This window comes from Colobus angolensis, unplaced genomic scaffold (genome assembly GCF_000951035.1).
Source record: "Colobus angolensis palliatus isolate OR3802 unplaced genomic scaffold, Cang.pa_1.0 Scaffold205, whole genome shotgun sequence".
Taxonomy (NCBI): Eukaryota; Metazoa; Chordata; class Mammalia; order Primates; family Cercopithecidae; genus Colobus; species Colobus angolensis.
Genome location: NW_012115211.1, coordinates 1,386,485 through 1,402,047, shown reverse-complemented (window position 1 = coordinate 1,402,047; position 15,563 = coordinate 1,386,485). Strand labels below are relative to the sequence as shown.

The 15,563-nt window shown below is 41.1% G+C and overlaps 1 protein-coding gene and 1 pseudogene across 1 annotated transcript; both read right to left on the bottom strand.

The window, feature by feature from the left end:
* Nucleotides 1–5,671: 5,671 nt before the first annotated feature.
* On the bottom strand, nucleotides 5,672–6,703 carry LOC105511825 (olfactory receptor 2AT4). Its single transcript, XM_011942028.1, has one exon. It carries the CDS (start codon nucleotides 6,526–6,528, stop codon nucleotides 5,704–5,706), a length of 825 nt encoding a protein of 274 aa, XP_011797418.1. The 5' UTR covers nucleotides 6,529–6,703; the 3' UTR covers nucleotides 5,672–5,703.
* Nucleotides 6,704–12,161: 5,458 nt separating this feature from the next.
* Nucleotides 12,162–15,563, bottom strand: part of LOC105511854 — a 29,435-nt pseudogene continuing 26,033 nt past the window's right edge.

Genomic DNA, 15,563 nt, shown 5'->3' with positions numbered 1-15,563 from the left:
CATCAGAGAAGTTTAAATCAAAACCATGAGATATTATCTCACACCAGTCAGGATGACTATTACTAAAGTCAAAGAAGAACAGGTGCTGACTAGGCTGCAGAGAAAATGGAATGCTTACACATTGTTGGTGAAAATGTAAATTAGTTCAGCCACTGTGGAAAGCAGTTTGGCAATTTCTCAAAGAACATAAAGTAGAGCTATCGTTTGACCCAGCAATCTCATTACTGGGTATATATCCAAAAGAAGATAAATTATTCACCAAAAGACATATGCACTCATATGTTCATTGCTATTCACAATAGCAAAGACATGGATTCAATCTAGATGCCCATCAGCAGTGGACTGAATAAAGAAAATTGGTCCAAATATGGCTGGGCACAGTGGCTCACGCCTGTAATCCCAGCACTTTGGGAGGCCGAGGCAGGTGGATCACCTGAGGTTGGGAGTTCGAGACCAGCCTGACCAACATGGAGAAACCCCATCTTTACTAAAAATACAAAATTAGCTAGGCATGGTGGCACATGCCTGTAATCCCAGCTACTTGGGAGGCTGAGGCAGGAGAATCGCTTGAACCTGGGAGGTGGAGATTGTAGTGAGCCAAGATCATGCCATTGCACTCCAGCCTGGGCAAAAAGGCAAAACTCCGTCTCAAAAAGTAAAAAAAAAAAAAAGAAGAAGAAGAAAATTAGTCTATATACACCATGAAATGCTACATAGCCATAAAAAAGAATGAAATCATGTCTTTTGCAGTAACGTGGATGCAGCTGGAGCCCATTATCCTAAGCTAATTAACACAGGACCAGAAAACCATGTACTGCATGTTCTCACTTATAAGTGGGAGCTAAACATTGGGTACTCATGACCATGAAGATGGCAACAATAGACACTGGGGACTAATAGACGGTGGAGGGAGGGTAGCGAGATTTGGAAAACTAACTGTTGGGTACTATGCTCACTATCTGGGTGATGGGATCGTTCATATCCCAAACCTCAGCATCATGAAATTTACCTGTGTCACAAACCTGCATGTGTACCCCCTGAATCCAAAAAGTGGAAATTTTCTTACAAACTGGTGAAATTGAAGGGAGAAATGCACAAATCCATAATTATTGTTAGAAACTTTAATATTTCCCTTTCAGGAATTGATCAAGCAGATAGAAAATCAGTTAAGATATAGAAGGCCTAAAGAGCAATATCAAACAATTAGACCTAATGGACATTTATAGAACACTCCACATAATAGCAGAATACACTTCCGAGAGTGCACAGAACATTCACCAAGATAGATCATATTTTAGGCCATTAAACAGAAAATTTAAAAGAATAGAAAAGCTTTTTAAAGAATAGTAATTATACAAAGCATATTCTTGAACGATAAGGGGATTAAACTAGAGAATAGTAACAGAAAGTGATTGGGAAAATCTTCCAAATATTTTGAAATTAAATAAAAACACTTTGAAATAACCATGGGTCAATTAGGATGTTTTAAGGGAAATTTAAAATACATTTAGAATGAAATGAAAATAAAAATGCAACATATCAAAATTCGTGTGAAGTTGCTAATGTGGGAGCTATTGGGAAATGTACAGACTTCAACGCTTACACTGAAAAATAAGTCTTGGCCGGGCGCGGTGGCTCACGCCTGCAATCCCAGCACTTTGGAAGGCCGAGGCGGGTAGATCACGAGGTCAGGAGACCAAGACCATCCTGGCTAACACGGTGAAACCCCCTCTCTACTAAAAATGCAACAAATTAACCGGGCGCGGCGGCTGGCGCTGGTAGTCCCAGCTACTTGGGAGGCTGAGGCAGGAGAATGGCGTGAACCTGGGAGGCGGAACTTGCAGTGAGCCGAGATCGCGCCACTGCGCTCCAGCCTGGGCGACCGAGCGAGACCCCGTCTCAAAAGAAAAAAAAAAAGAGAAAGAAAAAGAAAAGTCTCATATCAATGATCTAATCTCCCACGTCAAGAAACGCTCAAATTAAACCCAAAATATGTAGAGGAAAAAAATATAAAGATTAGAGGAAGAATCAATAAAATTGAAAACAGGAAAACAATTAGAAGAAACAAACTAAATGTTGATTCTTTGAAAAATCAATAAATTGGTAAACTTAAAGCTAAACTAACCAAGAAAAAATAACAGAAAACACAAATTGCCAATATTAGGAATGAAAGGGTAGACATCACAGACGTTAAAAGGATAATAAGGGAACAGTACAAACAACTCTGTTTATAAATTCTAAATTTGGACAAAATGGACTAATATCTTAAAAGGCAGAAATTATAAAGTTCATTCAAGAAGAAATAGATAATGGAAAATTTTCTGTATCTATTAAATAGTTAATTTTGTAGTTTAAAACTTCCTGTAAAAAAAATTGCAGGCCCTGGAAATTTTACAGGCAAATTCTACCAAATATTTAAGGAAGAAATAGCACCAATTCTATACAATGTGTTTGAGAATGTGGAATAGACAGGAAAGCTTCCTAACTCATTTTATGAGGACAGCATTTATCTAATACCAAACCAGACAAAGAAATTACAAGAAAACTACACCCTGGTATCTCTCATAAATTTTGATGCAAAAATCCTAAACAAAATATTCACAGGTCAAATCTAGTAATATATAAAGGGAAAAATATGTCACAACCAAACGGGGTTCATCCCAGGAATGCAGTTTGTAATGAATAAAATTAAAGAGCTAAGTAAATGGAGAGATATATTCATGGATTGGAAGACTCAACATTGTTAAAATGTCAGTTGTCCCAAATTTAATCTATAGATTTAACATAGTCCCTCCTCTCCCCAAATCCCAGTAAGTTGGTTCTAAAATTTATATTAGAAAGCAAAGGAACTAGAATAACCAAACAATTATAAAAAAAATTAACAAAGTCAGAGGAGTCACATTACGGAATTTCAACACTAACTATAAAGCTACAGTATTCAAGACCATGTGGTATTGGTAAAGGATAGACATATATATCAGTGGAACAGAATAGAGAGCCCACAAATAGATACACACAAATATAATCAACTGATATTTGACAAAAGTGTAAATGCAATTTGATAGATAAAGAACGGTTTATAACAAATGGTGCTGGAATTATTGGATATTCATACGCAAAAAAAAAAAAAAAATCTCAACCTAAACCTCACACCTTATCCAAGAATTAACTCAAAATTGTTCATAGAATGAAATCAAAAATGGAAAACTTCTAGAAACTTTGTTTTCTATAGGGCAAAATCTGCATGACCTTTGGTTTGGTGATGAGTATTTAGGTATGTTATAAAACATCATAATCCATAAAGGAGAAATGATAAGTTAGACTTTATCAAAATTGAAAACCTTTGCTCTGCAAAAGACATGTAAGAGAATTCAAAGACTAGTCATTGAATGGAGAAACTACTTGTATATCAAATATCTAATAACAAATTTATACCTAGAATATATAAAGAACACTTGAAATTCAATGTTATGAAAACAAACAACCTGGATTAAAAAGCAGGCAAAGGATCTGAACACACTTCACCAAAAAAGATATATGGATAGAAAATGAACACATGAAAGATGGTCAACACAATTAGTTATAGGGAAATGTAATTAAATTGAATTACAACCACAATAAGATACCACTACGTAACTGTTAGAATGACATCCCCCACCAGAGTGGTTACATTTGTTACATTCAAGCCTACACTGATGCAGCATTATGACCCAAAGCCCATAGTATACTCTTGGTGTAGTACATTCTATGAGTCTTGACAAATATATAACATGTGTCCACCACTGTAGTATCATACAGAATAGTTTCACTGTCCTAAAAGTCCTCTGTGTTCTGCCTATTAATCCCTCCCTTCTCCTAGTCCCTGGCAGCCCCTGAGCTTTTTACTGTCTTCATAGTTTTGCCTTTTCCAGAATTCCAGTTAGAATCATACAGTATGCAGCCTTTTTAGATTGGATTCTTTCACTTAGCCAGATTTACGATTGACTCTTCAAAAGTGTCAAGGTCACGAAAGACAAGGAAAGACCAATAAAAGGTCAGGCAACCAAGAAGATATAATAAAATGCAACGTGGCATTCTGGATTGGATCCTGGAATGGAAAGAAGACATTACTGGAAAAACAGGAGAAATTTGAATAAAGTCTCTAGTATAATTAATAGTATGTATTTTACTAATGTTAACTTCTTACTTTTGATAAGTGTATTGTGGTTATGTAAGATGTTGACACAGAGGAATTTGGGTGAAGGATATATGGGAATTCTCATATCTTTGGAACTCTCTGTAAATATAAAACCATGCATGGTAAAATAAAATGATAAAAATGGTTTTGGTTATAGAAATATGTAATTTACATCTAATATATATTAAAGAGGTAAAACTGTAATATGCATGTTTTTAAAACTCCTCTAGCTAGGAGTAGTGGTGCATGTGCTTGTGGCCCCAGCTACTCAGGGAGGTGAGGTGGGAGGATCACTTGAGCCCTAGCAGTCAAGGCTGCAATTAGCTGAGATGGCACCACTGCACTCCAGCCTGGGTGACAGAGCAAGGCCTCTTCTCAAAACAAACAACAAACAAACAAAAACTCCTCAATGCAGTTTAAGATGTGATTTTTCTTGTCCTTTTAGTATACCCGTTTTAGGATGTATACTCAAAACATTGTTTAAAAGTCACTTATAGTAATTTTCTGTGTGGTCATGCCACTAACTTGAGAGACAGCCAGGGTCAAGTGCTTCTGTTTATTTTAAATTGAGGGAATTGTGGGGTTTTTCTTTCTGATTTCTTTGAACTGTGTAAAAATAATTACATATATCTAGTCTTGTTTCCATTCCGGTTCCGTCCCTTCCTGTTCCCTCCCTCTCCTTATAGATAACCATCTTTATGAGTTTGCATTTTCCCCGTAGTTTTTTCCTGAAATTTTAAGTAAACTATCTCCTTTCTTACAAAAACACTTTTCTGCAGCTTGCTTTTTTTCATTTAACACATATCCTAGAGATGATACCATATCAGTAGAGAGCCTCCTCATTTCCTTTTTATTACTGCATCATGCATTTTCACAGTATATTCAATAAGTTCCCTGTAGTGATGAATACATAACCTAATGAATGATTGACAGTGACTCCTCGGGGGATAGATCCCTAGAAGTGATACTGCTGAGTCAAAGGGTAAATGCATATGTACTTTTGGTAGGTATTGTGGTAGTGTTATACCAATTTGTATCCTCACAAGCAAGTTATAAAAGTTCTGTTTTTCTACATGCATATTGTCAAAATATTGGATTTTCGCTAATCTGACTAAGTGAAAAATAGCATTTCAGCACAATTTAAATTCGTATTCTTTTTATAAAGTGAAGACTCATTATTTAAAGGCCACTGCATTTTTTTGATGATTTGTCTACGCATATATTTGCCCATGTTTTTATTGAAATGTTTATTTCAGTCTTCTACATTCTTTGTATAATATGAATATTTGCATTTCCCTGTGATATGTTTTTTATTGGTTTTTTTGACTTTGCTTATAAGAATGTTTTGCCATGAAGATTTTTTATTTTAGTAAAGGTTTCTTGAATTACTAAATAGCAAAATTTTATATAACAACTAAAGATTCCTATAAAAATTAACATTATTTCATTATTATGTATTGAGTCCTTACTCTGTGCTAAGCACTGTTATTTGGTGTCCTGGAAGCAGAATTAGCTGCATTTAAAGGTCAAATGCTCCTGTCACAGCTTAGGTCTTGAGATGTGATTTTGGTGATGGCTGCCTTTACATCCCTGTTTCTCAGAGTGTAAATGAGAGGGTTGAGAATTGGTGTGAGAATGGCATATATCACATTGCCCATGACGTGGAAGTCAAGGGACAGGTCAACCCTGTAAGCCACGGAGGCTATGGCAATAGATGAGTAGTAGGTGCCCACCAACAGGAGGTGGGAGCTGCAGGTGGACAAGGCTTTTGCCCGTCCTTCTCGGGAACTGATACGCAGCACCGAGGCTGGGATGTGGGCATAGGAGAGAAGCACCAGGAGAAGGGGGAGGAAGGACGCCACCATGGCGATGCAGAAGCCCATGTGGGTCTGGAGGGTGGTGTCAGAGCAGGAGGCCTGGACCACAGCCAGATGATCACAGAAGCAGTGGTAGATGTAGGCAATCCTGTTGTATGTCATCTGGGAGGTCCTTACTACTGCTGGGATGGGCAGGAGGAGGGCAGTAAGCCAGGCACTGGCTGCCAAGGTAGCACTGGTCTGTGGGTTCATGAGGACAGGGTAGTGCAGTGGGTGGCAGATAGCCACATAGCGGTCATAGGCCATGACCACCAGGATGAAGGCTTGTGAACATGTAAAACTTTGGAAGAGGTACATCTGCAGTAAGCAGGAAGAAAAGCTGAGGGAGCGGTCCCCAAGCAAGAATAGGGACAGCATCTTGGGGACAGTTGTTGTGGTGAAAAGGATGTCCAAGGTGGAGAGATTGATCAGAAAGAAGTACAGGGCTTGTGGAGGCTCTGCCACCACGGCCACCAGAACCAGGGCATTACCCATCAGGATGAAAAGGTAGAAGAGGAGGAAAATTAAAAACACAGGGAGGAAGAAGGTCTCTGGCAGAGAGGGGATGCCCACCAGATAGAAGATGGGTGAGCCATCCACTGATTCACTACATTCATGGAGGCTGTGGCATCCATGGTGAGACAGAGCTGGATTTCTCAGAGATGGGCAGCTGGAACATCTAGACACTGGAAACATCTGGAAACCATAGAAACAAAGGATTCTGGAGTGATAATTCTATAATGTTTACTCTGTCGGTAATATAAGCACAATTATTTACAACCAACTGTAGAGGACTGATGAGGGGCTATGGTATTGACTTTTACCATGTGAACCCAAAATTTGTCAAATATTGATTATTAATTAATTAATAACCTACCAAATAGAAGTCTGTACGCTTTGTTTAGGTGATGAAGTGATCAAAGCGAAGGAGGCAGGCAAAGTTCTTGTCTTCCCAGAGTTTATATTTTACTGGGAAAATCAAATCTAAACAGTTGATTGTTGAATTATAATTGTGAAAGTGCTTTGGAAAGGCTTCTGCTGATCTTCATCTAAGGTTCCATGCTGTGTGGTTTAGGTTGATGTCAGATCTCATAAATCAAGTCCTTAAGCTCATGTCTCTACTTTTGCACTCACTCAAAGTTCCACCATGTTCCACTGAGGGGCTCCTTTCTCCAAGGCTGTGTGTAATATGCAGCTGCTCACACTCTTATTAAGTTTCTTTCTTGTATGCCTTGAGTAGTGGTTCTTTCTGACTCCATTTAAGCTAGGTGTCTGGACTTCTGCTCCTGCATTGGATATAATAGACCATGATAGCCCAACACTTTCACTGCAACAACTCGGGAAACCTGGATAAATTACACAAATCACATTTTTAAACAAATTGAGGAATATGGGTGCCATAAGGATGTGATGAAGTCAAACTCCAATGAGTGGGGACCCTCCAAAGTTAACTAATAATCACCAGCTCTTTTGTTCTCTGGGAGTATTTGATTTGGGGACCATAGTGTGTCTGAGACTTGGACCAGGCAGAGAGTCACATATGAGAGAAAGAGAAACCAGTAAGACTTGTGATAGTTAAAAAAGGATTAGCAAAACATATTGGAAATTTGAGGCACTCTAAATGCATAACAAGTTTTCCCTATGGGACATCTGAATTCTGGCTATGCAAGGGAGGCTAGAAAGCTGGGCTGAGGGCCTCTAAAAGGCAAAACAAAATCTTCCATGATTCCCATGATGCTTAAGAGAATAGAGGAAGAGGGATTTCCTCACACACACACTGGTATTTCCTCTCAAAACATTTTACAAAGATTTGAAGCTATGTGTGTATGTAGTGGGCAGGGGGAAAGGAGGGATGGGGAATGCAGCTAACGAATTAAGCTCAAAACCACCAAAGGATAGATGCAAATCTCCCATACTCCTTCAGGGCTGAGGAGATAAGGATCAACCAGGCTATAAGTTCAAAACTCAGGAGGGTCATAACTTAAGAACAAGAACAAGCCAAAGTTGGACTAAATTTTACTAGAACTGAAACTCAGCCCTAACCTAACTCAAGCCTTAATTGGCTTTAGGTAGCCAGCCTACCTTACTCTACCTGCCTAACAAAGAAAAGGGAGGAATCTGTCTGATGAGAGACATCATCTGGGGCCTCTATGAATCTAATATAAATAATGTTTGGTGCACAACATGAATTATTGCAAAAGGCAGGAAAATGTGACCAACAATCAAGAGGAAAAATATACAATAAATGTTGACATACAGATGATCCCATTACCTGAGTTAGCAAACAAGGAATCTAGTATAACTATGGTTATATATTAAAGAAAATAGAGGAAATGTTGACAAAATGGATTTTAAAATGGACAATTTCAATAGAAAATTGGAATCTATTTTAAAAAGAATCAAGCAAACATTCTAGAACTGAAATATCCAATATTTGAAATTAAGAACTCACTGAATAGGTAAAATAGCAAACTGGACACAACAGAAGATAGGATTAGAGACCTGGAAAATAGATCAGTAGAGGTAAATTTTACTTCGCTCAAAAAAGACAATAATAAATACAATACAAAGAGAATAAGAAAAGGCAGGAACCAGACTAGAAGATATTTTCCTATTTTCAATACATTTATCGAAGGCCATGTATCCAGTATATATAAAAACCTCGACAACCAGTAAGAAAAAGATAGATGACCTAATAGACAAATGGGCGAAAGACTTGAATAAGTGGACACTTTACAAAAGAGAACGTCCAAATGGCCAATAAGCATGCAAAAAAATTAGCCTTCTAGAAACGTAAATTAAAATACAGGATGTTAATAGTACATACTCACTAAAATGGCTAAACTTAAAAGGACCGCAAGTGTTGGTGAGATATGGAGTAACTGGTACCCTCATACATTGATGGTAACTAGTACAACCACTTTGGATAACAGTGTGGCAACAGCTTCTTAAACTTGTGACTCAGCAATTTCACATCAAGACATATAACCAAGAGGTAAGACAACGTATTCAGCTATTTTTGTTTGTTCATTTGTTTAAGGTACTCAGGTGTAATAAAGCCCAAAACTATTTGGGATGAATAATATATAGATAACTATAGATATAAATACAAATCTATATAGAGATACAACTAAAGATATAGCACATTTCTAGCAACCCAGAAAGCTCCCTTGCACCAGATCCAATAAATTCCCCTCCCCACAATGTAGCTATTGTTGTGACTTCTGTCACCATTGGTTACATTTTTCTGTTTTTGATGTTCCTCTAAATGGCTTTTGTTAGGCTGGGCATGGTGGCTCACACCTGTAATCCTAATACTTTGGGAGGCTGAGGCAGGCAGATCACAGGAGTTCGAGACCAGCCTAGGCAACATGGCAAAACTCTGTCTCTGCAAAAAAATTTAAAAATGAAAAATAAGATTAAAAAAAAAAGATAAGGCTGGGTACGGTGGCTCATGCCTGTAATCCCAGCACTTTGGGAGGCCAAGGCAGGCAGATCATGAGATCAGGAGTTTGAGACCAGCCTGACCAACATGGCAAAACCTCGTCTGTACTAAAAATACAAAAATTAGCTGGGCATGGTGGCACATGCCTATAATCCCACCTACTCAGGAGGCTGAGGCAGGAGAATCGCTTGAACCTGGGAGGTGAATGTTGCAGTGAGCCGATATCATGTCACTGCACTCCAGTCTGGTGACAGAGCAAGACTCTGTCTCAAGAATAAATAAATACATACATACATACATAAATGTTTATTGTCATATTACAGTAAAAGAAAGGGCAAAAGATGCCTTTTGTGAGGGGACTTGCTTCCAGATTGGAATCTAAGTTAAAGGTGTGTTCTACCCAATAGCAGAAACAGAGATTGGAGGATGTCCATGTGTAAGAGCATGACTTTTGTTCTCTCCTATCAGCTGCGCTGTTCAGCAGGTGTTCTTGATTAACCATGTCATTATCACTATCCTGTAGTCTTCCCTAACCCCAGATAAGATGGTACTACAGGAATCCGGAAACTTGGGAGTCTTGGGAGCCATTGTTGCTAGAGAACATCTTGTGACAAGTGCCCAAAGGCAGAAGACCCCATCCTAGAGGTTGTTCTCCCCCTGTCAAGGAAGAAGAGATGTGTGCTTTTGTCTGCCCACAGAACCGGAGATCTTTCACTGAGGGAGAATATTGACTGCTCTACTATGTTGGGGATGTCTCTCTGAATAAACAATCCAGGAGCAAGTTCACGTTTATGTTTACATCATTGCCTCTTGACCCTGAAGAATCTAAGAGTACCTTCTCTCTGATTTTCCCTATTTCTCTTACCACTAATAAAATACCTCTCATGCCATTGAATCATAAAAGTACCAAACCTGGAAATATCCAGTCGGCTTTTCCTTTTTCCTTTTCTTTTTTTTTTTTTGAGACAGAGTCTTGCTCTACCGCCCAGGCTAGCATGCAGTGGGGCAAGCTCGGCTCACTGCAACCTCCGCCCTCCTGGGTTCAAGCATTTCTTGTGCCTCAGCCTCCTGAGTATCTGGGATTACAGACATGTCCCATCACACCCGGCTAGTTTTTGTATTTTTAGTAGAGACGGAGTTTCACCATGTTGGCCGGGCTGGACTCGAACTCCTGACCTCAAGTGATCCGCCTGCCTCAGCCTTCCAAAGTGCTGGGATTACAGGTGTGAACCACCACACCTGGCCAGCTTTTTCTTTCAATATAGAAAGGGCAAAAGACAAAGAGATCCGGGGCTTTCCTATACTGTCATGGCCAGCGAGCCACAGAGATAGGACTGGAACCCAAGTTCTAACTCCCAGAGCAGCATTCTTCTATAGTTGGTTCCCTGGAGAATCTGGAAGTTCGGGTTTTCATGAGGGGAGAGACTGGGGCAAATGTTTTCTCTTTCCTTCTCCATATCTTTGGCTGATATTATCAGCAGCAAACTGTAAATTTCCGAGTTTGTTCTTTAGTTTCCTAAGTGTGGGGTGGCCTGGTTCTCTGTCAGAGAGTGAAAGCTGGTAAAATGTCTTTCTAAAAGACACATGAGGCAGGGCACAGGGGTTCACAGCTGTAATCCCAAAGCTTTGGGAGGCCAAGGTGGGAGAATGCTTGAGACCAGGAGTTCGAGGCCGGCCTGGGCAACATACCAAGACCCTGTCTCTACAAAAAATTTAAAAATTAGCCAAGTACAGTGGCTTGTGCCTGTGGTGTCACTACTCAGAAGGCTGAGGCAGGAGGATCACTTGAGCCCAGGAGTTCAAGACTACAGTGAGCTATAGTCATGTCACTGCACTCCAGCCTGGGCAACAGAGGGAGACCCTGTCTTTTAAACAAAACAAATAAACAAAAAGACACATGGGACAGACCACTCCATTGTGAATGCTCCCTTGAAAGAGTATTCTACGGATTGGCCCCCATTAGGCAAGCAGGAAAGCAAAACTGCTGCACCTCCACTTAAGAGATAACCCTCAGTTAACAGAACCAACCTGCCTAAGCAAATCACCAGGTTTTTCTAATACCCAGAGATGCAAACTACATTATTCCGAGCATTGTTACAGCTCAGGGAAGTCAATTATGGATTGAATGCCACCGAGTTAGGCTGAGTTGGGGTTTGAGGGGTAGAAATTCAGAGCCGTCAAGCCTGACTGAGCCTCTCTTCCCACCTCCTCCCTCACTTCTATTAAACAGCAGGAGAGACAGATGCTGAGTCTGAAGTCGAGAAATAGTGTCTTTTCAAGGTCAACCAACAAATTCATAGCAGAAGTAGGTCTTAAAGCTGGTGTCCTGGCTCCCACCCAGTCTTTGTGGGATTTTTCATGAGAGGATGCTTCCTTAGCCTGCTATTCAAAGCCTGTCTTCTTGCAGCCTTGTTTCTCCTTATTCTAGTCAAATGGCAACTCCTTGCTCTTGCCTTGTGCTTCTGCCAAACTCAGCTCAAATATTAATTACTTCCTCCAAGAGGTCTTCTATGTTCCTGGCTGAACCATATCAGGAGCCTCTTTCCTGGGCTCTTGAAGTTCCTGGGCTTCTGTTTGTTGTAATTATGATTACACTGGGTTGTCACTGTCTATTTATGTGTTCACCACACCAGAAGCACTTTCAGATCATTTCTATTTAATACTGTACCCCCTTCCCAGGAGCTTAGTGCTCCAGAATGCGGCTTTCCCGACTGGCCTTGTTTTGCTGATAAATCATCAAATAGGAATGAAGAGGTCATTAGTGATTAAGTAGTTTTCACCTAACCTCTTTTTTTTTTTTTTTTTTGAGACTGAGTCTTGCTCTATCATACAGGCTGGAGTGCAGTGGTACGATCTTGGCTCACTGCAACCTCCACCTCCTGGGTTCAAGCGATTCTCATGCCTTAACCTCCCGAGTAGCTAGGATTACAGGCACATGCCACCGTACCTGGCTAATTTTTGTATTTTTAGTAGAGATGGGGTTTCACTATGTTGGCCAGGCTGGTCTTGAAGTCCTGACCTCAAGTGATCCGCCCACCTCGGCCTCCCAAAGTGCTGGCATTTCACCTAACCTCTTTATTATACAGATTGGGACAGAAAAGGGAGTCCCAGAAATGGGCTGTGACTTTCCCAAGGTTACACAGTAAGCGGGCGATAGAACTAGAACTAGACTCTCAACAGGGCTAGATTATCAACTCACCTTGAGCCAGGGGTAAGTCGGGGATGAGCCCAGGCTGCCCCACCTACATGGGGCCACAGGACAGACGAACCAGTTGAGGTGTTTGTGCTCCTCTCAGTCCAAAGGCCCAGAAGCACTTCCTTCCCCTCAAACTGCTGTCTTGGCAGAAAACAGAGCATGTGCTTAGGGCACCAGCTAGATAGGAACATAAAAAAAAAAAAAAAAAAAAAAATTCAGGCGCAGTGACTCACGCCTGTAATCCCAGCACTTTGGGAGGCCAAGGTGGGCAGATTGCCTGAGCTCAGGAGTTCACAACCAGCCTGGGCAACACGGTGAAACCTCATCTCTACTAAAATACAAAAAAATTAGCTAGACATAGTGGCACTTCCCTGTAGTCCCAGCTACTTGGGAGGCTGAGGCAGGAGAATTGCTTGAACCTGGAGGCAGAGGTTTCAGTGAGCTGAGATCGTGCCACTGTACTCTGGCCTGGGCAACAGAGCAAGACTCTGTATAAATAAATAAATAAATAAATAAGTAAATAAATAAATAAATAAATTTTGGAAAGAATTCAGGGCAAGGCACAGTGGCTCACTCCTATAACCCTAGCACTTTGGGAGGCCGAGGCAGGAGGATTGCTTGAGGCCAAGAATTTAAGACCCACCTGGCCAACAAAGCAAGACACCATCTTTAAAAAAATTATTTTTAAAGAAAGAAAGAAGTCAGTATTTGATATTTTTAAAAAACGTTAATGTGTAGCATCATGGTAAAAATCAGAAAATGTTGGGCTTCTTTACATTTGCTTTGTGGTTTAGATTAAGTGATTTTAGTTTGAATTACATATTGCAGGATGTTTTTAGTGCTTCCAGTCACTGAAAGCATAATTTAGGGGAATATTTCCTTAGGAGGACCCTCCCTGCCAGGATTACCTATGAGTCAGTTATAGTGCTGGTTGAGGAGAGAGAAGGACAAAAAAACCAGTCACCCCAATGTTCAACCTGCATTTTTCATACGTCATCTCACATCACACAAACCTGCCAGGGAGTGGTTATGCCCCTGCAACTAATGAAGAAACTGAGGGTCAGACAAGGACAGGCCCACATTTAAGGCCATGGCTGGTGAGGGATGAGAACAGAGGCTGTTCCTGGAGCCAGCCTGCTGCAAGGGATTGAGCCTCACCAGCCTCCTGGACCAGCTCTGCCACTCCCTTCCTGTGATGCTGGGTCTCTGTGCCTCAGTTTTCCCATCTATAAAATGAGGACTTTGGAAGCAATGTTCTCCAGCTTCATAAACACTTTTGAGTATCCACTCTGTGCTTAGCTAAATGAGAGATTCGACGACGGATGTGTCATGGCCTCAGCCTCTTAGGAAGGAGAGCAAGGGCGCTCCCATTTGTTAAGCCTCTGTTGTGTGCTTGATTCTTCACAGTCATTACGCCATTACACATCATTACGACCCCCAAACTCATGCAGTTCTCTCATGATATTCTCACCACCCTGCACTGTTCCCATAGAAAAGGAGCAGGATATACGTGAAGCACAGAATTTAGGTCTATTAACTTCAGAGTTAGAAAGACCGGAGTTTCCTTCCTGGCTCCACCACTTTCCTCCTATGGACTGCAATTCCCTCACAAATTATTCCCATTTCTCTTATTGTCATCAGCTTTGCCTCCTTGTGAGGAATTCTCTTCCAAGATCATCAGCCTCTTGCTTGTGACTGCACAGCCCTGCCCCTGCCTGCCAGGGTGTCTGGTCTGCACTCACCCAGGCTGATTGTGCATGGTTGACTTGGATCACGGGACCCTGACATTCCCAGGATCTCTACTATGGTTGTATATGCCCCCAGCCTCCCTGAGCCTATCTCCCCATCCCAGCCTCTGCCTGGTCTGTGCACTCCATCTTCAGCCCAGCTCACCTACCAATCCTGGTCCGCCTTGATGTCTTGCGTGGAGTCGTCACACTTGGCCTTGGGTGGGAAGAGCCAGGTAGAAACTCAACTGTGGCCCTTCAAACCCTTGGACCCCTCTCTGCAGCCAGGCCTACTGGGGCTCTCTCCCACAAGATGGCTCTCCTGTGGGACCAGAGACCTGCCAGTCAGCTGAGAACGACTTCCGTGGGTGGAGTGGGGGAGTTTGTTCTGGGCTTTGCTGATAATGGAAACATCGTTAACAACCCTCATGGGTCCCAGAACTTTATCACCAGTATTATTCCTATTTTCCCATCTGGTCCTCACAACAGCCAGGGAAGACAGGCAGAGTCAGGACTATTTCCACTACTTTACATTTGAGGAAACTGAGATCTAGGGCAGTGAAGTGACTTGCCAAAGGTCACATGACTGGCTGGTGGCAGAGCTGGGATTGGTACCCAAGGCTCCAATTCTGGTTCGATGGTTCAGCAACATGTTATCTAATGACTAAGACCCGAGTTATTCCCAGTAATATCACTTTGAACAAATCCCTTAACCTCTCTGGGTCTTCATTTTGTCATCTGTAGAATGGGTATAACGACACTAACTCTCTCACAGGATGACTGGGCAGGTTGAGGTGCTTCACCCAGTTCCTGCCGCTTATTAGGCATTCAATAAGTGAGAGCTATTATTTAATGAACCAAAGCAGTAAAGCCCTGTTGAATGAATATGATACTTCTGCTGCTGTGCAGTGAGAACTTGCAAAGGTTTTGTGGAAAGAATGTGAGGGTGGAAGTCTCTGCCCCAACCCCAGACAGGACAAAGTCAAGAGTCACAGACTCTTCCTGTCTCAATCTTTCTGATTTTCTCCTTTGGCTCCAGTGTTCTATGTTTCTGACTTGACTGACTTGGTCACTCCTACTAATACACATAAAATTTTAATAATTTTTAATTTCACAAGTAATAAACAGAACCTCATCGTAAGACATTTTAATCAATACAGAG